Source organism: Trachymyrmex septentrionalis, unplaced genomic scaffold, assembly GCF_001594115.1.
Source record: "Trachymyrmex septentrionalis isolate Tsep2-gDNA-1 unplaced genomic scaffold, Tsep1.0 scaffold67, whole genome shotgun sequence".
NCBI classification, from domain to species: Eukaryota; Metazoa; Arthropoda; class Insecta; order Hymenoptera; family Formicidae; genus Trachymyrmex; species Trachymyrmex septentrionalis.
Window position 1 is genome coordinate 288456 of NW_017305852.1, and position 27898 is coordinate 316353.

The 27898-nt window shown below is 37.2% G+C and overlaps 1 protein-coding gene and 1 pseudogene across 1 annotated transcript; one reads left to right on the forward strand and one right to left on the reverse strand.

The window, feature by feature from the left end:
• Positions 1-1725: 1725 nt before the first annotated feature.
• On the reverse strand, positions 1726-2214 carry LOC108753233. Its single transcript, XM_018494647.1, has one exon. It carries the CDS (start codon positions 2212-2214, stop codon positions 1726-1728), a length of 489 nt encoding a protein of 162 aa, XP_018350149.1.
• A 21048-nt stretch (positions 2215-23262) lies between these two features.
• LOC108753234 lies at positions 23263-24057 on the forward strand (annotated as a pseudogene).
• Positions 24058-27898: the final 3841 nt, after the last annotated feature.

The window sequence follows — 27898 nt, forward strand, 5'->3', positions numbered from 1 at the left end:
AGATGCGAGCCACATGTCATTTGTTGCTCACACCCCCTGTTTTATTTTACAAAGCCTAGTCTGTCCGTTTCTCGAGTGTCTAATAGATGCGAGCCACATGTCATTTGTTGCTCACACCCGCTGTTTCATTTTATAAGGTCTAGTTTGTTTATTCTTAAATTTCGCCTATCTGGCCCTTGGTTTCAATAGCAACCCAACGGTTCTGTCCCGAGTGGTTTATTAGTTAAAAACTGAGCATTTATTGTTCTCAGCTCTTATTTCATTTTATAGCCCTCGAGATAAGGTTTGTCTATTTGGTTCAAATATCTAACTCAACGGTTCAGTCCCGGATGGGTTGTTAGTTAAAACGAGCATTTATTGCTCTCAGCTCCTATTTCAAGTTTTACTGCTCACTAATTCTTTGTGATGACGAAAGTTTCTTGTCGAAGAAAAGAACTGTGGAGTCTGGACGTAACACAGTGTTGGAAGGATTTGCAGCTAAATTATCATTTCTTTGAACTTTGAATCTATAGAATTGTGCAAATTTATTATATTTTATGAATACTTTGCATACAAATAATAATAATACATTTTAGAATACTGTAATGTAATAATTACAAAAATTACAATAAATTTTTTTCCACGACATTTTAAACTTTTCTCCATAACATGTATTTTCCTAAAAAATCCGTGAATGTCAATTTTTTTTTAAATTCCTCAAAATCGTATGTACGAAATTTAAAGAATAAAATATTTATAAATATATCAACACTATTACAATATATATAAAAGTACAAAAGATATAATATACACAAAATACAATATATACAGTACGATTTTAACAGTTCTGTGACATATTCTTTTTTGTCGTCTTCGAGAGTCGTAATAGTGATCGCCGATTGTGCTTGAAGATCGTTAATCAATTGTAGCATTTATTCCTTTTTGGCAGATATTTTTTTCAATTCGTCTTTCTCTTGCAATTGTTGGTCTTTCTCTTGCAATTGTTGCTTCAATACCTCTAGTTCGGGCAATATTTGCATTGCAAAATCTGTATATTTTGATTACATGTTAAATTCATGCAGTGAACGATAATGTTGCAGGTCTGCCTTAAGGGACTTGTAGGTTTCGTTTCATTCTTCGTTGATTCTTTCTGGAGTGCTATATATGAGAGAAGTGACATTCATCCCCACCAGTGATGCGAATTCCGGGCCGCTTGCAGCACGGGTATTAACATGAAGAGAGCATAGACGGGCACAACGCATGCGCAAATACACACTCATCGTAATATATGTACCTTCTTATGTCCCCTTTATTACGCATACTAGTAACCGTGCTGCAAGCAGCCCGGAATTCGCATCACTGATCCCCACTGCCACCTCTAGAATATGTTCAGCACTGCCATGTTTAGCCTATCTCCAATTGATTAGTTCCGTCATACTCCATTTACTCCATTAAGGTCATTCTACATTGGTCGTATCGTTGTGGCTATCCTTCCTCCTGGTTGCTTACCTTTATATTTCGATCCGTTATGTATGCTCTGTAATATCTGGAGTGCGGAATCAATGCTCCTTGGAATTACCACAATGTATCTATTTTATTTCTATTCACAGAAAAGTTATCACGTTAGTTACTTTTAACAGTCTCGATTCGAAGAAGATATATTTGAGCGTTTTTAAAGAACATCTTCTGATGCGCTCTGCTCAGTAAAGTCTCTAGTGAAATCCTTGGACAAGATCTGTTGCCACATCACTCCTCCACCAGTGACTCGCTAAGCGAATTTACGAATCTGACTACTCGTCCTTGCTTTCCGTATTCTATGCTGGATATTCTATGCCAGACGGTTGAAATTGATGGATGGAAGGGGGTGGATCTTCTAGAAAGAGTCGGAGCTTCTTCTTTTATAAGGGCAGGCTTCAGTCTATCTGTGTTTATCTCCTCTGGGTGTCCCTTGTAATTGAACCTGTAAATAAAATCTGATAATTTTGTTATGATTGGAAATGGGTCTTCATATGAGAGTTCCAAGGGTCTTTTAGGGTGATCTACTACGAATGCAGGAGTGCAGTTTTTCATATTTTTGTGTAGGAATGTTCTCTTCTTTGTATGATGTGCTGTGAAGGGTCCTCGAATCTTGCGCATACGTTCTCTTAGCTTTTCAATAAACATTCGTGGACATCCGATTGGATCTTCGAAGGTAAAATACTCTCCGGGTAGTTTTAAGGTAGTTCTATAGACCATCTCCGCTGCTGATGCTTTGATCCTCTTTGTAGCTTGCTCGTAATCCAAGTAGAATCATTGGGAGGATATCTACTTATTCTTGCGACATATGGCACTTAATTGCGGACTTGAGTGAACGGTGCCATCTTTCTATTATCCCATTTGCTTGAGGATGATACACTGTAGTTCTCGTTCTCCTACTACCAAACAGTTTTGCCATAAATTTGAAAAGAGCGGATTCAAATTGAGCATCCCTATCAGTTTGTATTACCGCTGGTGCTCCGAAACGAGCGATCCACGTATTGAAGAAAGCATTTGTTACTGTATCTGCTAGGCAATCTGCCATTGGCATAGTTTCTGATCATTCTGATCTTGTTGTTCTGCCTATTATGGTAAGGCAGTATTTAAATCCTCTCGAGACTGGTAGGGATCCGACAATATCCACATGAACCTGATGAAATCTTTCGTCGGGAACTGCAATATGTTCAGGAACCTTCACGTTGTGTCGTAATATTTTTGCTTTTTGACACACGAGGCAAGTTTTTACCCATCTGGTGATATCCTTGCACATATCTGGCCAGACGAATCTTTGGGAAATGATCTTCCTAGTAGCTCTCGCATTCGGATGTGATAGACTGTGTGAAATATCGTAAATTCTTTTGCGAAGGGAAGCTGGAACGTATATTCTATTGAATCTAACACATCGCAATATATTTTCTTTTCACTATCATCCAGACGTAGTTTTTTTTAATGAGAGGACTGTCTGGGATTCTAACAGCGATTTGAGTTCAGCATTTGTCTGTGTAGAGCTCGTCCGTAGAAACAACAACTGGCATGTTGATTGCTTCCAACTGTGATAAGGTGTCTGCAATTTCATTTTCTTTTCCGCTAACGTGGATTATTTTAGTTGTTATTTGACTAATGAAGTTAACTTGCCTCCTCTGCCTCTCAGATGCTTTGTTTGATACCTGCAAGAAAACATATAACAATGGTCAGTTGCTATGGTGATGTCTCTTGTTTGTTTCTACTAGGTGTCGAAAGAATTTCAAGCTAGCGTAGATCGCCAATAGCTCTCAATTATACGTGCTGTATCTTCGCTGAGTATCTGTCAATTTTTTGAAAAAAATCCTAGCGGCTTCTAATGGCCATCTTGATATTGCTTTAATACGGCTCCTATGGCGAAGTTTGAAGCGTCTGTCATCAGCATGAGCTTGGTGTGTTCGAGTGGATGAGCTAGAAGTGATAGAGCTAGAGTTGATTCTGCTAGACGTTTGTTACTCTCTTCAAAAGTAACGTCAGCTTCTGGTGTCCATATTATCGGACGCTTGTCTTTCTTTTTTGCTCCCATTAAGTATGCATTGAGCGGTGCTAACAAAGCTGCTGCATTCCTTATAAAGCGGTGGTAGAAATTGACGATTCCTAAATATCGTCTAAGCTCGCTGACATTGCTTGGTTTTTTATATTTCATGATGACGTTGATCCTGTTCAAAATTGGCCTGATTTCGTTTTCTTCGACGGTGTAACCTAAATAGTCCACTTCCTTTTCACTGAATTTGCTTTTAGCCACGTTATATCGTATTCCTTTAATCGTTGGAAGACTATTTCTAGGTGCTGGCGATGTTCTTCTTCATCCTTTGACGCCAGGATGTCATAACCAAAACAAAAATCCAGTCTACGAAGCGCTGTATCGATGAATCTCTGAAAGAATTGTGCTGCGTTCCGTAGTTCAAAAGGCATCTGATTAAACTCGAAAAGTCCAAAGGGCATAGTTAGCGCCGTTTTGAGTCGATCTTTTTCTGCTAATGGAATTCGGAAGAATGCTTTAACAAGATCAATTTTAGAAAAAATTCGGCAATCGGCTATTCGATATATGAAATCTTGTATAAATTGTAGAGGATACTTATTTAGTACGGTAGCACTATTTAATTTATGGAAGTCTCCGTAAGGTCTCCATCCACTATCGCTCTTCCGGACCATATGTAGGGGACTCGCCTATCGAGAAGATGACGGTCGGCAAATTCTCAGCTCTAACATCATCTCAAATTCTTTCTTAGCAGCTATGTACTTCTCGGAACGAGTCTGCGTGATCGTTTGCAATTGGTGATCCTTTTGTTACAATGTAGTGCTTAACGTTAATGAGCCGCTTTGTATAACATGGCTGGACATGTTATTTCCAAATACTTTCGTAGAAGCTGTCCGAATTTACAAGTTTCATTGATGGTTGCTATAGACGGTTGTTCAGTAATCTTGATTCCAGCTCTTGCAGAAAGTAAAATTTGTTCATCTAGTAGTCTGCGTCATTTTAAATTTGGTAATAAACTGTGGTGCGCTAGAAAGTCGGCGCTGATGATGGGTTGTTTAACCTCTGCTACAATGAAATCCCATATGAAAAGCCTCCTTAGCTCTAGATCAAGAATCTTCGTTCGGCTTCCATACGTATATATGATAGTGTTGTTGATAGCAAATAGTTGGAATTCGTGTGATCTTCTCGATCCTGATGTCATTCTTCGCGGAATCACGGATACATCGGCTCTAGTGTCGATTAAATATGTTAAGCCATCCTTTTTATCACTAATAATCAGACGAGGAGTTTGTGTGAGCCCGTCAACGATCGCCTATAATCGCGACGGCGATTCTAGTTTTCCGCAACAGCTTTCTTCTCCTACTTGCAGGGCGATGTATCCATTTATATGCTTGCGCACCAAACTTATCATGGTAACAGCATAGTTTCTTCTGATCCTTCGTCTTGGATTTGCTACGACCGTCTGCCGATATTCTTGCGATCATGTGATCTGCTTCGCGATCTGCTTCCCACCTGTCTTGCTAATTTTGCTACTCGCTTGGTTAGTTCAGTTATTTCTGCTGAAATCTTACTGGCGTTTCTATCGATTTCGGAACTCCGATTGGATGTTACCCGGAAAAAGATTTTGCCACTTCCATTACCTTATCCGCTAATTTACTGAGATCTGTTACTTCACTAATTGCCACGATTGCGCGTATGTTCTCTAGACGCTCCATAAAAATCAACTTGAGAATCTGGTCGCTTACTTGACCTTCTGCAAAGTTCCGCAAGTGTAAAAATATTGAGGGTTTATCATCCCCGAGCTCGTGTGTAGTAAGCAAGCGTCTAATCCTTGTGGTAGTTGTTTCTCCAAGGATGGAGACTAGACATCCTTTGATGGCGTGCATTCGCCCAACTACAGTCGAGCATTCCCCTGTCATTCAACTGTAACAGGATAATACTCGACTGTATTTGGTTGGTTCTTATATTCTGATCCGGATTAAATCCATGATGGAAACTAGGCCAATGTTACACTGTTCGAAACAGTAAAAAGTACAAGCGTGGGTGCTTCCAATAACTCAATTTGAGTTAGTTCCACAAGGACCGAAAAATATGATAGACATAACCACCTAGTAATTTCATGATTTATGACAACTCAACGCTATTTTCTATGCCATGAGTTGAGTTGAGTTAGTTAACTTATTTAAGCGAGAAGTCTACATGAAAGTTTTTTTTGCGCCACATTATCCATAGATTAAGATAACAAGGCGTCTTTTCCCCTCATCCAAGAAACACTCCAAAAAAAGAAGTCTACATGATTTCAATAAAAACAAAATGTTTACCGCAGATAAATTTATTGAAGAAATAAACAATGTTGATATGTATATTCTCTGTAATAAATGAAATGATATGAAAGCAAACCTAGGAAATAAACAACGCCATTACTTTTATCCTTTTTTTTATCATACCGATTGGCATTGCCAAATTTTATGATGATTATATTCTTGAGACTTCCACGGGTGCTTTTTATACAAAAATTATGCGTTTTGCGGGTTTCGTCCGTGTCCAGATCCATTCTTGGAACGCCAACGTTTCGTGAACCTTGCAGTCCACTTTATCAGGGCGAGGAGCAGCCTAATATTGAGCTGTTCCTCCAGACCGTTCCTTTTTATATTACACTACTTGTTGGAGTGATGGGGGGGAAGAAGACAATTGTGGGTGAGGAGGAGAGGAAAATTGGTCGGTTTTCAAAAACCGGGAAAATGATTTTCTATATTTTATTTATATTGTAGCTATTATTTCTATTTAGATTGTTAGGGTGTTTTTGTATCTCTATGGCTTCTCTATACTTTCTTGGAAAATATGAAGTAATGTTGGCTATTGTGGTCGTTTTATCAAACAATATTTGATGTCCTGTTTCGAGGTCTTCTGATAACGCTGACGTGTTTTAGCCTGACATCACGTTAGCCAACATCTTCATGGAGCATTTTGAGAAAGAAGCCCTCGGAAAAACATCTAAAAAACTAGAAGTTTGATTCCGTTATGTAGACAACACATTCGTGATATGGAGACATGGCAGAGCCGAACTCTGTAAATTCCTTATTTTTCTCAACAATCAACATCCAAATATCTACTTCATTATAGGCATACAGGAAAACGAAAAACTCTTTCCTAGATGTTCTTGTCTCTAAAAAAGCTGACGGTACCTAAAACCATCAGTATACAAAAAACCACACACAGATAGATATCTACATGCCGAATCACACCACCACCCAGCACAAAACAGTGCAATTACCTCACTTAGATAGAGTTTTCACCATCTCTGACAAGGAACATTTACAGACAGAACTCAACCATTTAAAACTAGCCTTACAAAAAACGAACACGATAAAAAAGATATAATCAAAACAATCAATAAACATGCAAACAAAACAACGGTCTCTGACACACAACCAGACGAAAGGTCCTATCCATTCTCCCATATGTCAAAGGAACAATAGATCGGATTGGCAGGATATTAAACAAACACATCCGAACTATCTTTAAACCACCCAAAAAGATAGGACAAATCTTAAGAAATCCTAAAGATCAAAGATCTCCACTCAGTTCCGCAGGATTATACAAAATATTTTGTTCCTGCGGGCAAGTATACATTGGAGAAACCGGGAGAAATGGTCAACCTACGGATAAAAGAACACCAACGTGATGTCAGGCTAAAATATGTCACGCAGCCAGCATTATCAGAAACATCGAAACAGGACATCAAATAATGTCAAAAATGTTTAACAAAACGATCACAATAGCCAACATTACTTCATACTTTCGAAGAAAGTATAGAGAAGCTATAGAAATACAAAGACACCCTAACAATCGAAATAGAGATAATGGCTACAACATAAATAAAATATGGAAAACTATTCTCCCGGTTATTGAAGGCCACCTTTCCCCCCTCCACCCACAATTCTCTTATTTCCCTTCTAACAAGTAGCATAATATAAAAGGAAGGGAGGCCTGGAGGAACAGCTCAGAATCAGATTGCTCCTTGCCCTGATGAAGTGGACTCAAGGTTCACGGAACCCTGACATTCCAAGAATGGATTTAGACACGGAGGAAACTCGCGAAACGCATAATCTTTATATAAATCACATATTTAACATTTCCTTTTTATTGTTAGTATAATGAGCACGCAAGGTGTTGTGTATACAAGGTGTATTATGATAAGTGTCGCTATGTACAAAGTATTTGATGATAAGTGTCGATTATATTTGGTCATTCTGAATAAAAAATGCTGTACATTTTGCAACTATTTACACAAAACTTTGAGTTACTAATTAAAAAATGGCTACGTTTAGAGGTTTTTGTAATTATAAACTTGAAAATTTACATGTTTGTTTGCAAAACAGTATAAGATGTATTTTTGAATAATTTACTAATACTTACATAATTTGTATTTAGTAACAGGTTCAAAATTCAGTATAATGCTTGCTTATATATTAATATGTATATATAATAATAAGGATTTTTACTATATTTTATACAGACAACTTTACAATATATGAGAAATAATATCTCTTTTTTCTGCTTCATTCATAAATACAATGTCATTATCTTGTGCATGTCATTATCTATTGCATCAAATGCATCATCATCAATAAATTTATCTTCATTTTCTATGCACATATAATGTAAGATATATAGTGTAAGATATATAGTGTAAGATGCAACAAGTAAAAATAACTAAGGATATCTGTATTATACATATAAATATATTTTAATTTTCTAAACCTTCCTTTTAACATGCCAAAAGGACGCTCGATGACTACACATATTCTTGAGAGTTTTATATTAAACCTTCTTTGTACATTTATTAAATGACCGTTATCTCAATATGAAGTTAACATATAATTTGATAAAGGATATGCTGAATCTGCCAGAAGATGATATTGATTTTGAAAGAATCTATTTTCGTTTTGTACTATTAATGTCGCTTAAACGCCAAACTCTTGCTCCGTGAACGCTACCACATATACTCGTAAAAACGTCTATAAATCTTAATTTATATCACAAATTCCTTTAATATTATTGAATAAAATCCTTTACGATTAATGTAATTTTCAGAATTTTTTGTAGGTATATAAGAGCCATCAATTGCACCAATTACTCCAGGAAAACCATGTAACTAACGAAATTCTCTTTCAAAGGTAGCCATTTCATGAAGTTCAGGCCATTTTATATATCTGTGGATATCTTCAGTTAGTAGCAATGCTACCTCAAATACATAATTCTAAACAGAATTTCTTTGGATACTCCAAATCGATCTGCAACTGATCTAAAAAATTTATATATTTATATATGCGTACGTGTGTATAGATATATTGTATATAAATATAAATCTATAGTCAATAAAATTAAACGATTTCAGCACATACTACTATTGCAATTTTATAATAAGATTTTGTAGAAAAAGCAGAAAGGCAGTTTTGAAATTATTATAAAATTTTCTAATATGATTGATTTATATCTACGAGGGATTAAAGAAAAGAACCAATCGTAAAGATAAGACAATAATTATACAAAATTGCAATTTTTGCTAAATATATTGGGTTGTTCGGAAAGTAATTTCGTTTTTTCCCAATATATTTTTTCACAGCCAACTTCACACTTAAGCCGCATAATCATTATATATTTTGACAGCTGATATAGCAAGGCTTGCTTGTGAAAAAAGTTCGGTTGATTCTACGCAGTAGTTTTTGATTGGTGCCCTATCAAATATGAAAAGTGAAAAGCAGCATTTTCGGCATATTTTACTTTTTTACTATCGAAAAGGTAAAAATGCTGTTCAAGCAAGAAAAAAATTATCCGATGTGTATGGAGAAGATGTTTGGACAGAACGCCAGTGCCAAAACTGGTTTGCAAAATTTCGATCCGGCAATTTTGATGTTGAAGATGCACCACGTTCTGGAAGGCCAGTTGAAGCTGATGAGGACACAATAAAGGCATTAATTGATGCAAACCGGCGAATAACAACTCGCGAGATCGCTGAGAGATTAAATTTATCGAATTCGACCGTTTATGATCATTTGAAACGCCTAGGTTTAATCTCAAAGCTCGACATATGGGTTCCTCATGTTCTTTCAGAAAGAAATTTGTGCCGTCGTATTGACGTCTGTGATTTGCTTCTCAAACGTCAAGAGAATGATCCATTTTTGACGCATCATCACTGGGGACGAGAAATGGGTTGTCTACAACAATGTTAAACGCAAGAGATCATGGAGTAAAAAAGATGAACCGGCTCAAAGCACTTCGAAAGCCGATATTCATCAAAAAAAGGTGATGCTATCTGTTTGGTGGGATTTCAAAGAATTCGTTTTTTTTGAGCTTCTATCGGACAACACAACGATCAATTCTGAAGTGTACTGTCATCAGCTGGACAAATTGAATGATTCACTTAAACAGGAAAGGCCAGAATTCATCAATAGAAAAGGTGTTCCACCAAGATAATGCGAGACCTCATACTAGTTTGGTAACTCGCCAAAAGCTTTTACAGCTTGGATGGGATATACTGCCACACCCACCATATTCTCCAGATCTGGCACCTTCTGATTATTATTTGTTCCGGTCTCTACAAAATTTTTTAGACGATAAAACTTTTACTTCAAATGAGGAAGTAAAAAATCACCTGGATCAGTTTTTTGCCAGCAAAGAACAAAAATTTTATGAGCGTGGAATCATGCTACTGCCAGAAAGATGGCAAAAGGTATTGGACCAGAATGGACAATATATAATTTAATAAAATATTTATTCACTATAAGAAAATCGTCTTTCATTTTCATAAAAAAAAACGAAATTACTTTCCGAACAACCTAATAGTATTGTAACCAATGTAATATAAATAATTATATGTAAAAGCAATTAAAGTTACTAAACTATTTCTTTCCAAAAGCTATATAATTTTTGTGGAAGATAGACAGTTTCGATATAGGGGCTTAAGAAAATCTAAAAGACAAATAAAAGGAAATTAAAAGAAACGGGAAACATTCTATATAAATAAATATATTTAATAAATGTATTTCATATTCAAATAATATATCCAAATAATATTAGGTGTAGTAAAAAGAAATCTATTATTTTTCCAATAGATGGCCTTAGTAATCTGTATCTCGCGTTGTATAAGTGCAATCGGGTTACGCCAAATGGCGTTAGAAAGATAAGATTTCGTATTAAAAAATCTTCTCAGACAGTTTTGTGATTGCTTGAGTCAGTATTGTTTGAGAGATGGACACCAACAAAGAGAAAATACGTCATATTTTACAGTTTTTCTTCGATAAAGGCGAAAACGCAAGCCAGGCAGCTGAAAATGTGAATAGTGTTTATGGTCCTGATACTGTAACAGTCAATATCGCGCAATTTTGGTTTCGTCGATTCCGTTCCGGTAATTTTGATGTCAAAGATGCACCACGCTCTGGAAGGCCAATTGTCGAAAATGTCGATAAAATAATGGAAATCGTCGAGTCCGACCGTCATGTAAGCACTGTTTCGATTGCCCAGGAGCTAAACATTGCACAAAAAACCGTTTGGAACCATTTAAATAAGGCTGGATACAAAAAGAAGCTCGATGTATGGGTGCCACACGAGTTAACGCAAAAAAACCTCATGGACCGAATTTCCATCTGCGAATCGCTGCTGAATCGCAACAAAATCGACCCATTTCTGAAGCGAATGGTTACTGGTGATGAAAAGTGGGTCATTTACGACAACGTCAAGCGAAAACGGTCGTGGTCGAATCGCGATGAGCCGGCGCAAACGGTGGCCAAGCCAGGATTGACGATCAGGAAGGTTTTGCTGTGTGTTTGGTGGGATTGGCAGGGAATCATCTACTATGAGCTGCTCCCCTACGGCCAAACTCTTAATTCGGACCTGTACTGTCAACAATTGGACCGTCTGAAAGAAGCAATCGCCCAGAAGCGGCCAGCTTTGGCCAATAGGAGAGGAATTGTGTTCCATCAAGACAACGCCAGGCCACACACATCGATAGTGACTCGCCAGAAGCTCCGGGAGCTTGGTTGGGAGGTTCTTATGCATCCACCTTATAGTCCGGACCTGGCACCAAGTGATTACCACCTGTTCCTGTCTATGGCGAATGATTTTGCTGGTGAAAAATTCGCCTCAAGAGAAGCTTGTGAAAATCGACTGTCCCAGTTTTTTGCCAATAGGGACGAGGGTTTCTATGAGAGAGGCATAATGAAATTACCTTCAAAATGGCAACAAGTTATCGAACAAAACGATGCATATTTCTATCTAGATCTAAATCGGATCATTCTAACTATGCTAAATAAATCCTTCAATTTAATGCAAAAATAATAGATTTCTTTTTACTACACCTTATATTATATTAATCTGTGAACTTCCTGATTGCCCCCCGAAGAATCATAAGATAACAACTATTTGTTTTTTAGAAGATATTTTTTCAACACTTTGATCACAATACAGACGTAGTCCAAGATCTTGTATTAATCTTTCGTATGTATGTTTTTCTACTCGAAAATGTGATTTAAAATTTGTTCAAATAATATTAATGCTTTTACTGAAGTTAATATAATATTATACAAAACATCTACAGAGTTAGATTCTACTAGAATTAAAGTAATACAGTTACATACTCTCTCTTTTTTTTTTCTTTTCTTCAAAGTCTTACCAGTTAAAGAATACGTTAAAACAACATTCTCAAAATAATGTAAAATTTTATTATGTTGTTCCCTTTCAGATAGAAGATAATCATGTTTATTATCTGATGGATTATCAAAAAATACTCCCCAAATCCATTTCTTGTTTGAAAGTATTTAATTACAGTAAATATCAAGGTATTAGAATAATCTAAATTAATAATATTTTGTTAATTATGTAATAACAATGTTTGTGTAAACTAAATAATTATAGATAATAAGATTGAAAACAAGACCGTTTATGTTAAATACATTATTTTAAATACGAAGCGCCACTACAATTTAAATGTTAAGATGTTGAACTATTATATATAGTAAGTCAAGTAAGAGCGTGGTCGAATTCATGTTATTAGCCTTGAGATAGATTCGAATAGTTTCATACGATATATTTAAACCTTTCTGTTTCAATTTTACTTGTCCTTGACGAAATGTTAAGCCAGGATTCCGCGGAAACAGATTTATTTTTTTATGTCTTTTTTGTCCACTTTGCATATCGAGCCACGTTCCGGTAAATCATTCCGGTAAATCGACATTTTTTGCCACATTATATCATTATATCATTGCACTCACTTCTGTACGAATGATTTCGACTTTTTCATATATTTAGCAGCCGCTAATTGTGACATTTTTGGACCTTTCGGGTGAGTGCAAAGAAACACAACGTGAAGAACACGCTTTATAGCGTGATGAGGATTTGGTACTCATGGCGCTTAATGTGATTCTCTTAAGAAGTTCAATGACAACTGAATCTTTCTTGATAGTGCATCAAGGACAAAGGTGCTCTCTGGGATTCATGATAGATTTAGGGCGATATCTTTTATTAGATTTGAGTAAGGCCGACCACGCTTTCTTACTTGACTTACTGTATATTCATTTAAATGAATTAATATTATTAAATAAATTATGAATTAATATTATTAAATGAATTAATAATATTAATTTCAGAAACGATAATTGCGTGTCGATATGAAAATTAATTCATTTAAATGAATACTATATATATAATAGTTCAACATCTTAACATTCGTAGTGACGCTTCGTATTTAAAGTAATTATAGTAATTAAAATAATTATAGTTCAATGTTTATAATTTACAATAACGTATTTTAAAACTGCACGATAATTTTATATGACTGAACTTTAAGTAAATTTAATTATAATATAAATTAATAAAAGCATTATGCATCTTACAATTCCACTTTATCTTAATTTCCACTTTTTACTGCTTCTTTGATTTTATTGTTATTAGCTCTAACTGAACTTAATTAAATAGCTCTTAAGTAGGTTACTAACCCAACTCAACATATGGCTTCTTCTTCTTCTTTTATGATTAATGACCCTGGTTCTTGTTAGCAAGGTAAATTTGACCAGTCGTTTCCCAGATTTTTCCAACCTTCCATAGGAATCAGTAGAGTAAACCGCAGAAGCAGAAAGAACTAGAATCAAAGAGAGTGTCAGTTTCCCTCTCCCCCTCCCACCGGTATAAACTCCCACGCACCACCCAGGGCGAATCGAGCCAAGCCGCTCCACTCCCGACCGAGCCGCACACGAACGCCAAGGAGGGAGGAGCGAGAAGAAGAGAGGGAGAGAAGGAAAGAAAGAGACTTGAAAAAGAAAAGGAGAAATCTGCAAATTTCAACCTGAGGATTAATAAGTATAGAGAAAGTGTAATGAGGAAAAGTTTTCTTGATAAATTTATTAAGGAAGGCGAATCTGCCGCGAGATAAGGGACAATAAAAAATTATATGGTTGGCATCCTGTCTAGGGTCACCGCACGTACAGACTGAAGAATCTATCATATTTTTCCTATGCAAATTGAAATTTAAACTATAATGATTGGCACGAAGTCTGTTAATCAAGATAATCTCTTGGCGATTGAGTGACTTCTGTTGGTATCACAGCACATTAGAGAAATTAGAGTAAAGCGAGGCATAATGTTATCCTGTAGTTCTTGAAATGTCTTCGAAGTATTTATTGAAATGAGAAACTGACATTTTGTTGTTTTCAGAATCAGGTCAGAAGTAGGGAGTTTGAAGTTGTCCCTTCCCCCTTTTAAGGCGGCCTCCTTAGCCGCCTTATCCGCTATTTCGTTGCCCGAAATGCCACGATGAGCTGGGATCCAGGCAAGAGTGACGTTGATGCCCCTATTAAGAGAGCGAGGAGACGCTTGATCCAGTGTATAATATAGTTAGAATTAATAAGCCTATTGGAGCCAATGGATTCTAGGACGCTCTTAGAGTCAGAAAAAATTACTACCTTGGAGTAATCAGTATCTTGAATCAAAATAAGCGATTGGAAAATCGCCCAGGCCTCCGCTGTAAACACGGTAACTTCTGAAGTCAACCTGTATCTGAAACTGACTTTGAGCTCCGGAGAGTAAGTTGTAGCACCTGCACACCTCTGTTCTTCCATTTTAGAGCCTTCTGTGTAAAAAGTAATGGCTGAGTCTCAGAGATCCATAGAGTTATCTAAAAATTCCTGTTTAACAGTACAGTTTTCTTCTTGTTGTCTGAAATAATTTGCTTATAATCCGGTCGGAGAGTAAAATCGGAATAGGAGATTTCGAATGCAGAATGAAAGGTAGATTGGAAGGTGTTGTTAAAAGCATGTTTATTAAAGATGTAATATTTGATGGATACTGAGAGGCCTCTTGATCTCTTCTCGAGCAACAAGGCCGTCTTTTCCATGGAACTGAAGCTGCGTATGACTGAGTTATTATTCCTAGACAAAGATTTCAACACGTATCTTTCGGATATATGACAGCAAAGCGAAGCTTAAGCAAGAGTTCCTTGGCTTCAAATAAAATGATGTTGATGGGTATAGACTGTCTGTAACCCAGAGCAATTCTAATTACTTTATACTGGAGTCTTTCTAGCTGTATAAGAAGCGATTTTTTATTCTGAAAAATAAAAATTTGACAGCCATATTCGATGTATCCTCTAAAAACAACTCTATAAATGAGTAAGAGCTGGGGGTGGGAACTCTACCAGATCGCTGCTAAAGATGATGTTAATCAACGATTTTCCTTTTTTGATGATCTACTTGAAGTGATCCTCTCTCTTGAAATCCAAAATAACGCCCAAAAACCTTATGTTAAGGACTCTCTCTATTAGATGATTGTTGATAAAGATCTTGAAGGTAGAGTCTTCTTTAGCAGAACGCTTTCTATTGGAAAATAAGATCCATTTGGATTTGGATGGATAACTCCAAACTTTTGTTCGAAAGATACAAATAAATGTTAAGTAAAGATTGGAGGTTGGCAACAGCTTCTCCGACTTGTCTCGAGGAAGAGTTAGACAGCAATGTCGTCCGCATATCGCAAAAGGTTAGTTCCAGGATGTAGTTAAAGATCCATCTCGCAAACTAATGTTGAAAAGTAGCGGGCTGAGTGTCGAACCCTGAAGAATTCCCTTATGTACAATGTAAGTCTCGCTGAGATGACTCTCCTCAACAAAATGTACACTTCTATGAGTGATAATGTTTTCTATGAATTTGCGAAGTCTTGCGGGAATTCCAATTTTCTCGGTCTCAGAGAGGACCGTTTCAGGAAGCACATTGTCAAAAGCGCCAGTTATGTCCAGGAAAGCTGCCGCGACGACTTCATTCACAAGAAAATTTATCTGGATGTTATTTGTGAGAGTAAGCTATCTGTACACGATCTGTTAGGTTTAAAGCCCATTTATTTCTTGTGGTAAGATCGCCTGTGATTCCACCAACCATTGCAACCTTAAATAGACAATCTTCTCAAAGATTTTAAGAGCACATAATAGAAGTGAGATGGGACGGAAGCCAGAATTATTCATGAATCATTCCTTCGGAATGAAGATTATGAGCGAGGTTTTTCAGGAAGGTAATATAGTTTCCTCCTCTAAAAAGCGATTGAATAAATTCAGTAAAAATTCTTTGTATTTAGCCGGCAAAGCAGAAAGCAAGGTTTTCAGTAATACCCAACGTTTTCAGGAAAGTAGTCAAGGTGTGAATGGAGGAAATGTATTTTCAGATTCATAGGACAGCCTAATTTGCAGAAATTTTCTATCATATTAGCCACGATGTTTTTATAGTTTTCGCTTTTTTTATTATCTACAACTTCTTTGAAACTAACCCATACTACCTTTTCGATGTCTCAGTCATTTTAATAACAACAATTTGCAAAATTATCAAGCTACGATGTCACATGATTCCAGTCATGTAAATGTAGTGATACATAAGTGAAAACATCTACAAGTACCTGCTGCCACGGAAGATGGAGACGATGACAACTGCCCCGAAAGGGGATATGTAGAATAATTCGTTTTCGAAACCAGTGAAGACACGCTGCCTTGCAGGGGGGAGGGAGGGGGTTAAGATGTGAGGATGAAGTCATAATATGATCGACGACGAGTTGATAAAGTCCTCGTTAAAGTCGGAAAGCTTCCATACTTAGACCGGTATTCATAGTCAAATCTTATATTCAAAACTGTCTTAAGTACGGTCTTAAGAAGTTACGACCAACCAATCAGAGGGCTGTATTGGCATCTTAAGACATTACTTAAGACGGTCTTGAAATAAGAATCGACTACGAATACCGGCCTTAAACCTAAGAAGATATGGGAATTATCACTCCTCGGGAATTATTAGATTTTGAACTTGTGTCTGTAATGTGAAGCAGTCAGAGTTCATCGCTAGAAGTTATGCAAGAGGTGTAGAGGATATAGCGTTTGTTGCCACCTTGTCCATCAATTGAGATATCAAGAGTTGATTTTTGTAGGAGCATATTAGTATTCCAGAGCGTTCAGTACAGTATTTCCTGATAAGTATTTCTCAATTCGCTTATGGTCTAGTCTTTAATCAAAAAAGTTTTTTGCTAATGGTCTTAAAATAAATATATCAATAAAAGCAGAGATTTCGAGGTTTTTGATCCATTTTTCCTCTCTAGATTGAAAATTTTCCCTGAATGGTCCTATTTTGATGTCAGATTCGTATTCAGCGACTCAAAATACATAAGAATAGTTGAGTCTCCACCCCAGCACAGGGTGCTTTCTTTCCGAGGGCCTGTGTAATTTTTGTATATTTGCAAAAATTATGGAAATTAACCCAATATAAATTAATTCCTAAATACTCCTTAATGATACAAAACAAGGTTGGATACAACAAGGCAATAGGAGTCAAGCACGGTGATTCTTGTGCAAACTAAACGATTAACAAAACAACTTTATTAATAATTAATCCGCTTACATGTTTCGGCTCACTTTTGAGCCATTCTCAGAGACAGTATGATGTTATAATTACAAAAAAAGAAAAAATTTTGTTTTCTTACAAAATAATTTATTTTAGTAAACCACCTCCATCTATTAACGGAAACTATAACATAAAGACAAACTCTAATAACAATCTAAAATGTATTAAAACTATTAAAAGATAAATTTTTTGGAATCAAAAACGATTTATTGTAAAACAATAGAAAGTAGCTCACGAAACCAAAATTCATCATATCGCAAACACTTAAATTCTATAGATTTAGTCAAAAATTAGTCTTTGACCATTCAACGAATCAGTGTCAATTATGTTGAAATTAATGGATATTTAATATACTTAGAACATTAATCGCACAGAAAAAGAAAAAAGAAGAAGAGAAAACTCTGATATTAATTATAGTCCAGACGAATATCAAGATTAAAACTGAATCTTTAATAATTTAATCTTATCATAATGTAACAAAGAATGTACACTGAATCAATCATGGATGTATAGTTATGGTACATTTGTTCATATATTGCATATGATTCTGATAGAAATTTGTGCAGTTTAACTGAATATCCAATCAGTTACTGTCTAATATTTAATCTTAAGGCTCCTGAGTAGTCAGCATGCGATTCAAAATTAGTCAGCGGTCTGGCAAAATGTAGCGAAATCGGTAACCCCACACACACACACACACACACACACACACACACACAAGCACGAGCCCATATACATGTGCTCTCCTCTGGCGCATATAAAAAATATATCTTTAACAGTCAAATTTTTCACAATACAAAATACCAAAAAGCTCAACGCGCGCGCGCGAACAGATAATACAATAATTTAATTAATTCTAAAGAATACGGATAAATATTGGATATCATTTTAATAGAAAACAAAAGTCATTTTAAATTAGCAAAGATTATAATATGTTCCAATATGCCTTTCGAAGTTTTATACATAGAAATGATTGAATCTGTAGATTTTGTAAATTATATAGTAGTTTCTATTAATAATGTACAAAGTAAGATAATTCATATCAATGTAGGCTATTCTACATATTTATGTAAATCACACAATGCTTTTGAAATTCAATAAATATAAATATTTGTAATATATGTATGTATTTTATTTTATTTAACATCTTATTCTATTTATTGATATATTCTTTGTTTTTATTTGTATTTTAAGCATTAATTTATTATTACGAGGACAAGTCAATAAGTTCTTAGAAAATCAGTATTAGCGGGCACTCGCAGTATCATGTCACATTACTTTTTGACAAGTAGCATCTTTTCGGTTGATTACTGTCAAATTTTGAAGAATTCATTGCGTGGTTTCATTTCTGTGAATTATTAAAGCAAACAACTTTTTTATCTTTTGCAAAATGGAAAAAAACGAGTTTCATGCAGTGATTAAACATCTATGAAAGAAATCGCCGAAAGAAATCAAAGCCGAGTTGGATAATGTTCAGCACATCTGCATCAGCGTTTGCGACTATATACAATTAGGTGAATGAATTTAAACGTGGTCGTACATCCACATGTGACCTCGTTCGGGATGTCCAATCGATGCTGCTACGTCAGAAATCATCGATAAAATCTACGATATTGTTTTGACTGATCGACGAGTGAAAGTGTGCGAGCTTATTAAGGCCACAGGCATATCACATGGCACAGTGATTTCAATTTTGCACGAACAATTGGGTATGAAAAAGCTATCGGCAAGATGGATGCCGCGTTTGCTCATTGTGGACCATAAGCGCGACTGTGTGACAATTTCAAAACAATGTTTGGAGATGTTTCAACATAATCTAGATGAATTTCTGCGTCGATTCATTACTGTGGACGAGAGAAACATGTATCCATTACTTTACACCCGAAGGAACAGTCAAAACAATGGATTTCACCGGATGAACCAACTCTGAAGAAGGCGAAGACCGTGAAATCGGCCGGAAAGATGATGGCCACAGTTTTTTGCGATGCACGCGATATAATTCATATCAATTACTTTCCGTCGAAGCAAACGATCAATGGTGATTACTACGCAGCCTTATTGGACCGTTTCAACAACATTTTAAAGAAAAAACGTCCCCATTTGGCGAAGAAAAAAGTGCTCTTCCATCAAGACAATGCACGGGTTCACACGGCACCGATGGTCAAATTCAACGAATTCCACTACGAATTGCTTCCCCATCCAGCATATTCGCCAGATTTAGCCCTCTGCGACTATTTCCTGTTTCCAAACCCGAAGAAATGGTTCGAAAGAAAGAAATTCACTACCAGAGAGCAGCTCATCGCCGAAACAGAGGCTTATTTTGAAGGGTTGGACAAATCATATTATTCAGACGGCTTGAAAAAGATATATGTCGCAATTTTTGATAAGTCGCGGACCATCTATGTGTGTTCGTTGCCACGAACGATTGTAATGCTCTATACATGGACGACAGCGTTGCACTTCAGGATCCGTTTTTAAATGTTCGGGTAATTGATCCCACAGTAGCTCCACGTAATTCTCAAATTCCTGTAGAAGAACAATCTTCGATATGTATTGCAATTGCTCGGCGGTAAAATCGAGAATCCCACGTTTATCCGTTAGTAAAAAAAACATTTTTGAAATAACAACAACCGCTCTTTACAGTAAACTGTACGAATCGAGCGCCTGCTCGGGGGTATAAATAGTGGCGAAAAACTCGCTCGCGTTACACAAGTAAATGCGATTCGTACGACAATCACGATCGATAGGAGTGTCGAATCTCGACCGCAAGACACGACTGATGTCTGATGAAGATCGGTTGGAGAGATTCGTAGACACGGCCCTTTAGTATTGATAAGATTTTTCAGTTAGCGGAGCGTGGTTGGATGGATTGAGCCGGTAATTAATTATAGAACTTATAATTAAATGTAGTTTATTGAAAAGTGAATTATGTATTTCGCGAGCGTGCTGTCCTCTCCTATCGGAGTTCAAGCTGAGACTTGCGATCCTTTCTTGTCGGAGTACAAACTGAGACTGTCGATCCTTTCTTGTCGGAGTACAAACTGAGACTGAGGAGAGGGATCACTCAAACGGATGTCGGTTACAATGAGTGTCGAAGTTTCTAGAAGCCGCGCTCGTGTCGTGTACAGTACAGTCACGCATAAAGTATTGGTCTGTACACTCGCAACGGAAACGCGCTGAACTTACATACTTGTATTCTCAACAAGTATCGAATACAATTCGTTGCATCATCTGTGGACCGTCCAACTGTGGTAAAACGAACGCTTTGATAAATTTGACAGAAAGTCCACATGGTGTACGTTTCGAAAACGTGTACATGTATTCGAAATCTCTCTTTCACCCAAAGTATCGATATTTGGAAGAGCTACTCGAATCGATAAACGGTATCGGCTACTACGCATTTTCCAACAATCGTGACATCATACCACCGAAGAAGGCACTTCCCAATTCAATATCCGATGATGTGGCTTCTGATAATCAGAATACTATTAGAGAATATTTCTCTATGGGTCGACATACGAACATTGATTGTTTCTATCTCTGTCAGACATATACAAAAATACCGAAACATTTGATACGAGATAATGCAAATTTTTTGATTCTATTCAAGAAGATGGTACCAACTTAAAACACATTTATAACGATCACGTGAACACTGATATGTCGTATGAGAATTTTTGCACGTTGTTCCATCTATGTTGGCAACACAAATACGGTTTTGTGGTAATAGACAAAGATAGCGCATTACGTAATGGTAGATACAGACAAGAATTCAACGATTTCGCTGTAGTGTAAAAAAATCAATACAATATTTTTTCAAATGTGAGTGATAGACACGGATAGCGTGTTACATACGATAGGACTTTTTCTGTAGTGTTTTGTGAAAAAGTGAGCAATACTTCTTCGACGTTACGATAAGATGGACGGAATGAAAAGTATCTTTGAACGGGAGAAAACTGCGAAACTGATCGCGAAGATACGCGCGTCGATTCGTAAGAAACACAGAGCATTGAAGACTGGCATAATGGAGAATGAAATCCCTCTGAAGAAACAATTAAAATCTATTATCGAACCGTTGAAACAAATTGCAGAAAACACTGAACGTGGAGGTAAACCATTTGAAACTAAGTTTATGGAGAATAAGCAAAAGAATAAACGTGAGTACAGCGACGATGAGAATGATGATGACGACGGCGACGACGACGATGGCGACGGCGACGGCGACGACAACGATAATGATGCAATTCCAACACAAATTACTCCCCAGCGTCTTCCATGGAACAAATAAATAAAAAAGAAACAATCAAACGTGCCTGATTCGCCCATAATTCATTCCACACCAATAGAATCACAACAACAACAAGTAACTCCTTTTGAACTGCAGGACGAAGAAGTTTTTAAAATCGGTGATGATTCATCGCTTGAAACGTCTGTCAGGTGTTAAGTACATCTCAAGGTCGTCAGAGATTGCAAAGTCAGTTAGGACCGTTAGGACAAGTATATGTGAATACTCTTTTAATTGGTAATAAAAGAAACGAAATCGATCTTGTCTACGGTGTTTATTTTGATGAAAACGGTACGATGTTAGGTAATAAAAAATTCGACGTAGATTCGGACGACACTATAATCATAGACGGAGTAAGGTACAAAGGTACACTAGGTCTATACGAGTTGATCTTCAAGAAGATTCCAAACGATGCTATTTACACCGAGAATGATAAATAAACGTACAGACATATATTATTGACGACGAATGCTCATAGGCGTAACTATAACGTCAGAATGCCTATTAAGAGTAACAAGGAACACAAATACAAAAACATTATCGCTCCGCTCTTAGTTACTCATAGAACCAGTGGAACAAGTACTGGTTCAGGTATAGAGACAAATATATCGTCCGCTGTGAGATTGACTGACAAGGAAATAGATTACGTTCATTGGAACGATTCCAACGAGATGGTGGATTGTCTTCAATTGCTCGATGTTTCTCGGCGAGCGGGTAACAACGCTCACGACAACGAAATGTTGATAACCGAAGAACTTCGCGAAGCTGAATTAATTATAAATTGAATGTTCGTTGTGACGAAAACCGCGACAATGGTCAGGTTCGCGCGAACTCGATACGATGTTTGTGAATAAATTTGGTATGCCTATGAGGAGAGACGATAGCGACGAAATCGAAAAGTTGCGATCGTCGATAGAATCTTTACGAAATTACGTACAGTGGGCTCTGTCTGAATCCGAATTATTACGACGCGAAGAAACGAAAGATAGAACACGTAGCCGCGCTGGAGTTCGACACCGATATAGTAAGCAAAAGCTACGTCGAACGCATGCTTCGAGATTCGCGAAACGAGATTATTCGAGGAATTATTTAGAACGATATGAACAGATACACAGTAAGTGCGTAGCAATGTGGAGAAGGTACGAAGAAACGTGGAAGAGATTCAGCATCTGAATGGAGATGTAACTGATGTGCGTCAACAAATAATATGGTGACGAATGAGACGTTAGAAAAAACGTTTCAGGAACGATTTTAAAATGTGGTGACGAATAAAGAGTTGGAAAAAAAGGTACTGGACATAATTGTGAAATCGTTTAAAACGACGGACATGTGGAATAGATATTTAAACACATCTACAGTCATCGCATCGACGGATAGAAAGGTTTAAAAGATATGCGCAAAGCTCGTTTCCTGTCATGAGAGAGAGAGAGAGAGAGAGAGAGAGAGAGAGAGAGAGAGAGAGAGGTGTCGAGAAACGAAAACTCGTGAAAGAACTCCACACACCCGCACGAAGAAATTTTCCACGTCGTCGTGACGATCTATGGCAAGCCGACGTAGTCGAGATGCGTCTTTACGCGCGATTCAACAAAGGTTACATTTTAACAATTATCGATGTTTTGAGTAAATACGCATGGGCCCTACCACTCAAGAGCAAGAACGGAAGCGACGTAGCCGCAGCGTTATCTAAAATATTTCGCAAGGACGAACGATATCCACAAAACCTTCAGACGGATCACGAAAAGGAATTTTACAACCCCACTCTGCAAAAAAACGTGAAGAGGTACAACACAAATCATTATTCGACGTACTCGGTGATGAAAGCGTCGGTAGTGGAATAATTCCGTACATTCAAGAATAATATGTGGAAAATGTTCACATTAAACGACTCGTACAAATGGATCGACGAGCTATCGCGTCTATTGTCAGATTACAATCATCGTAAACATCAAACTATTGGAATGCGACCGATAGACGTAACATCCGTCATTGCAAAACGACTCTTGTGTCGACGGTATATAGTCATATAAAAATTGCCGCTCCAACGAGATTCAAGATAGACGATCCAATACGTATTAGTAATTTCAAGACAATTTTTATACACCGAATTGGTCCACCGAGATTTTCTACATCGATAAAACACAACGTACGAATCCTGCAATGTATCTACTGAAAGATTACCAAGGGAAACCGATAGCTGGTGGATTTTACAAACACAAATTACAGCGAGTCTCTGTAATTCCTATAATATTGACGTTTATCTCGTGAAAAAAATATTACGAGGAAATAAAGTGTACGTGAAATGGTTAGGAATGAACAGTTCACATAATTCTTGGATAGATGAAACGAATGTATTATAAATTTTTTTTTATTACAATAAAAAAATACATCGCACATTACAACAATATTTTATAATGTCCCCAAGATAGAGTAGCGATTCAGGTACGACATACCACTTATCGTCATACGGACTAAGAGCGAGTTTCAATTTAGACACTGTGCAATGTCGATCATATGCACGACTGACGTCTCGACTGTAGCAATACATCGTTCAAATACCGCACATAATCGTTGAAAGTGATCATTTTCGCGACTACGTTTTTCTTGACACCCTTGATTCTCTTCGTATCGATCTTTCCAATCACTCTCACCGCGTACATCTTCGCTCTGAGTCCTACGAATTCCATCATAATCGCACCGTTATTTTCATCTTTCATCAAACCGAGTATTTTATTATTAACGTGTGATTTTCGAACGTATATATTTTCACACTCCAAAAGATATATCAAGCTGTCAGTGTTCGTGTACATAATCTTACACTCAATACAACGGTGTTATGTACTCGTAGTGAAATTCATACAGACGCATCTTGGATATTTCGAGAATGCACATACTCACGTATATCGGTTTGTTCAATTTTACATTAAGTTTGTGCAATTCGACAGCAATTAAATTCTCAGAAAAAACACTTCTACTGTGAAAATTCGGTTTCGCTATCATCGATTCCGCACCGTATCTCCCATACCAACGCATTATAAGTCGTACGTCAACATGATCGCGTACGTCCTCCATCGTTTTTCCAAATACCGCATTATTCATCAATTTGTACAGATTCTTCTCGAATTCGTTATTCGCGAGCATTCTGAATCTCGTATTAAGTTCGATACGAGGTCTGTTCAAAAAGTATCGCAAATTTTGAATTTCCGCGGGTTACGTATATTCGATTACGTATTTCGATTTTTTGTGGCGTTATGTTGGTACTCATGTCTCTCACTTATGCCGACAAGTTCGGCCATTTTGAATGTTCAGTTAATTTTTGACAGCTGCTTTGCTTGCACGTGTTTTGGCTCGTCTTCGATTTTTGCCTATTCCAAAAAATGGATCAAAGAATCTGTATCAAATTTTGTGTGAAAAACAAAATTAAGTGCGCGGACGCATTCCGAATGTTGACTGTGGCATATGGTGAAGCTACCTTGGACCGAAGCAACGTTTATCGGTGGTACAAAATGTTCTCAGAGGGCCGAGAAGATGTGAACGACGAAGAGCGTGCCGGACGCCCGAGCACGTCAACAACAGACGAAAACATTGATGAAGTGAAGAAAATAGTATTGGCCAATCGGAACGGTCAATAAGGAATATTACCTGCAAGTTATGCGCAATTTGCGCGAAGCAATCCGCCAGAAACGCCCGGATTTGTGGAAGAACAAAAATTGGCTTTTGCACCATGATAACGCCCCTGCTCACACATCGTTGCTTGTGCGCGAATTTTTGACCAAAAACAACACACTAATGATGCCGCAGCCACCGTATTCCCCAGATCTGGCCCCCTGTGACTTTTTCTTGTTCCCGAAACTGAAGAGGCCCATGAAAGGACGACGCTACGCTACGATTGAGGAGATAAAGACGGCATCGAAGGAGGAGCTGAACAAGATCACAAAAAATAATTTTTTGAAGTGCTTCGAGGATTGGAAAAAACGTTGGCACAAGTGTATAATATCTGATGGGGATTACTTTGAAGGGGACAAAATAGATATTCATGAATAAATAAATAATTTTTGAAAAAACACAAAATTCGCGATACTTTTTGAACAGACCTCGTATATCCGCGAAGCCATGGGGCTTGTGCGAATCGTAATATTCAATAAATTTTTTTCACGTGTAATCCATGCTGAATGCATTGTTGTAAATTGCGATAGTACACGACATAGCGTTCCTTATTGTAAAGAGTGCCGTCATCATTTCGTTTTCCGGGAGGTCGTTCGCGAGTGGGGCAGAATGGGAGGTCATGAGTATTATGAATGCTTTGCGGATACGCGAGATCGACTTCCAGAATATAACCGATAACGGAGTCTGACGACATAGACATTACGTCAAAGCGCTCGATGTCATCAACCCATTGAAATTCTCCATACAGTAAGGATTCGGGCATTACCCAACCGTACAAATTATTCACATCGAAGTACATAAGGTACGTCGAGGGTTCCGAGAGATCGTACAAAGGTGCGTTATACTTGTTATTAACTCGCGCATACCTATGTGAACATTGACTTAAACCACCGCGTACACCACGTTCCACAAACATCACCATATTAATGTCGGTGAGCAATTCGAATCGAATACCGGTGTATTTCAATACGATAGCGTCCCACGTATATCCCGGTAAAGTGTAATAATACGTCGGATCCAATCCGTAACTCTCAATACACGTATCACAAAAATTTTCGAAAACATCTGCTAATAAAAGCATGTCTGTCTTGAGATACAAATTACTATAATTGCCGAGAGTCTCTATGCAAAAACGTCGCCAAACGTTAGTCGCGTGTTGATAATCGTCATCTGAAATAGTCTTGTCGGTTAACGAACTGTAAAACAACTCGCGCGGTGATAAACTAATTTCGTTTAACTTATCAACGCTTTCGATATACTCGTACGGAAACGCTCCTTTACGCGTAAGCAGATCAAAATCCTCAGCGTCAAGATTGAAAACTTCCGATCGTGTGATTTTCAATTTACTCCTGTCGAGATATGATATCAATTTCTCGAGACTAGATTGAGAAATTTGAACGAAATCGCAGTTTCACACAGTCTTTTCCTCACTTACAGTTCGCTGTATCCTTGACATATTCCGTAAACGATATATAATTTTCTTTCGTTATAGGTAACAACTTAACCTTACCCTCAAAACTGTTAGCAATATCTTTTATGATAAAATGCGCGTTATAACCTGCCAAGTTATGAAAGAATACAAGAATAACGTATCTTGTTAATGTAAATTACAACGTGAATGTGCAGGACCTCTATAACATCCGGTTAAATGATAGTGATCGCGTACGCGTAAATCTCCTTTCTCGAATAATCTTTCACAGATATAACAGTGAGTCGCGTCTCGAAATTTTTTCCACTTGACATTTGATGTAAACTCCGCCATAGTCTCATTTTTGTCGAATATCGTTTTTGCGCGATGCGTCAAATCGTATAATTCGTTGACAAATCACGATACGCAATCCTCGCCGCGATGAGATTTGTACATCGACATAGTTTTATCGTACACACAACGTATGTAATCGTCCTACGTTGAAAACCTTGTGATGTTCGCAGGTAAATCTCGAAATGTCTTCATCGTTGGTCTTCTTTTCCAGTATACACTCCAAATCGGCATAAACCACAAAGAGAAGTCGCTCCTTCTTATGACCATAAAACGTTAACCACTTATCGTTCTTGTTCGGAAAAATTATAGCGCAATCGTTCGTCGTAGCAACGATGTGAAGCGACAACTTCTCACTCGTATGAAAATAATGTAGACATCTGTAAAGTAACAATTCATGCGCGTTACACAACTTTTTTATTGCTTTATATAAAAAAAAAACAATTAGTGTACCTATCACACAAATACTTCTTCTTTGTATTCTTGCTCAATTGAGAATTTATCAATCGTGATTTTTTATCCACGTGAAATGACCGATGATGTTCTCGTCGTCGCATCTTGAATCTCGCAGGTACAACAGATGTTCCATGTTTTTCCTTCTTCTCTTCGGTGAGATGAAAAGGAACGATTATGTTACCATCGTCTTTTTGCCCACCTCTCTCTCGATAAATACGTTGATAGATACGAGGTCTGTTCAAAAAGTATCGCGAATTTTGAATTTCCGCGGGTTACGTATATTCGATTTTCGATTTTTTGTGGCGTTATGTTGGTACTCA

Excerpts from the sequence above, each read along its gene's own strand:
- LOC108753233 (XM_018494647.1), bottom strand. The coding sequence starts at position 2,214 with ATGGTCTATAGAACTACCTTAAAACTACCCGGAGAGTATTTTACCTTC.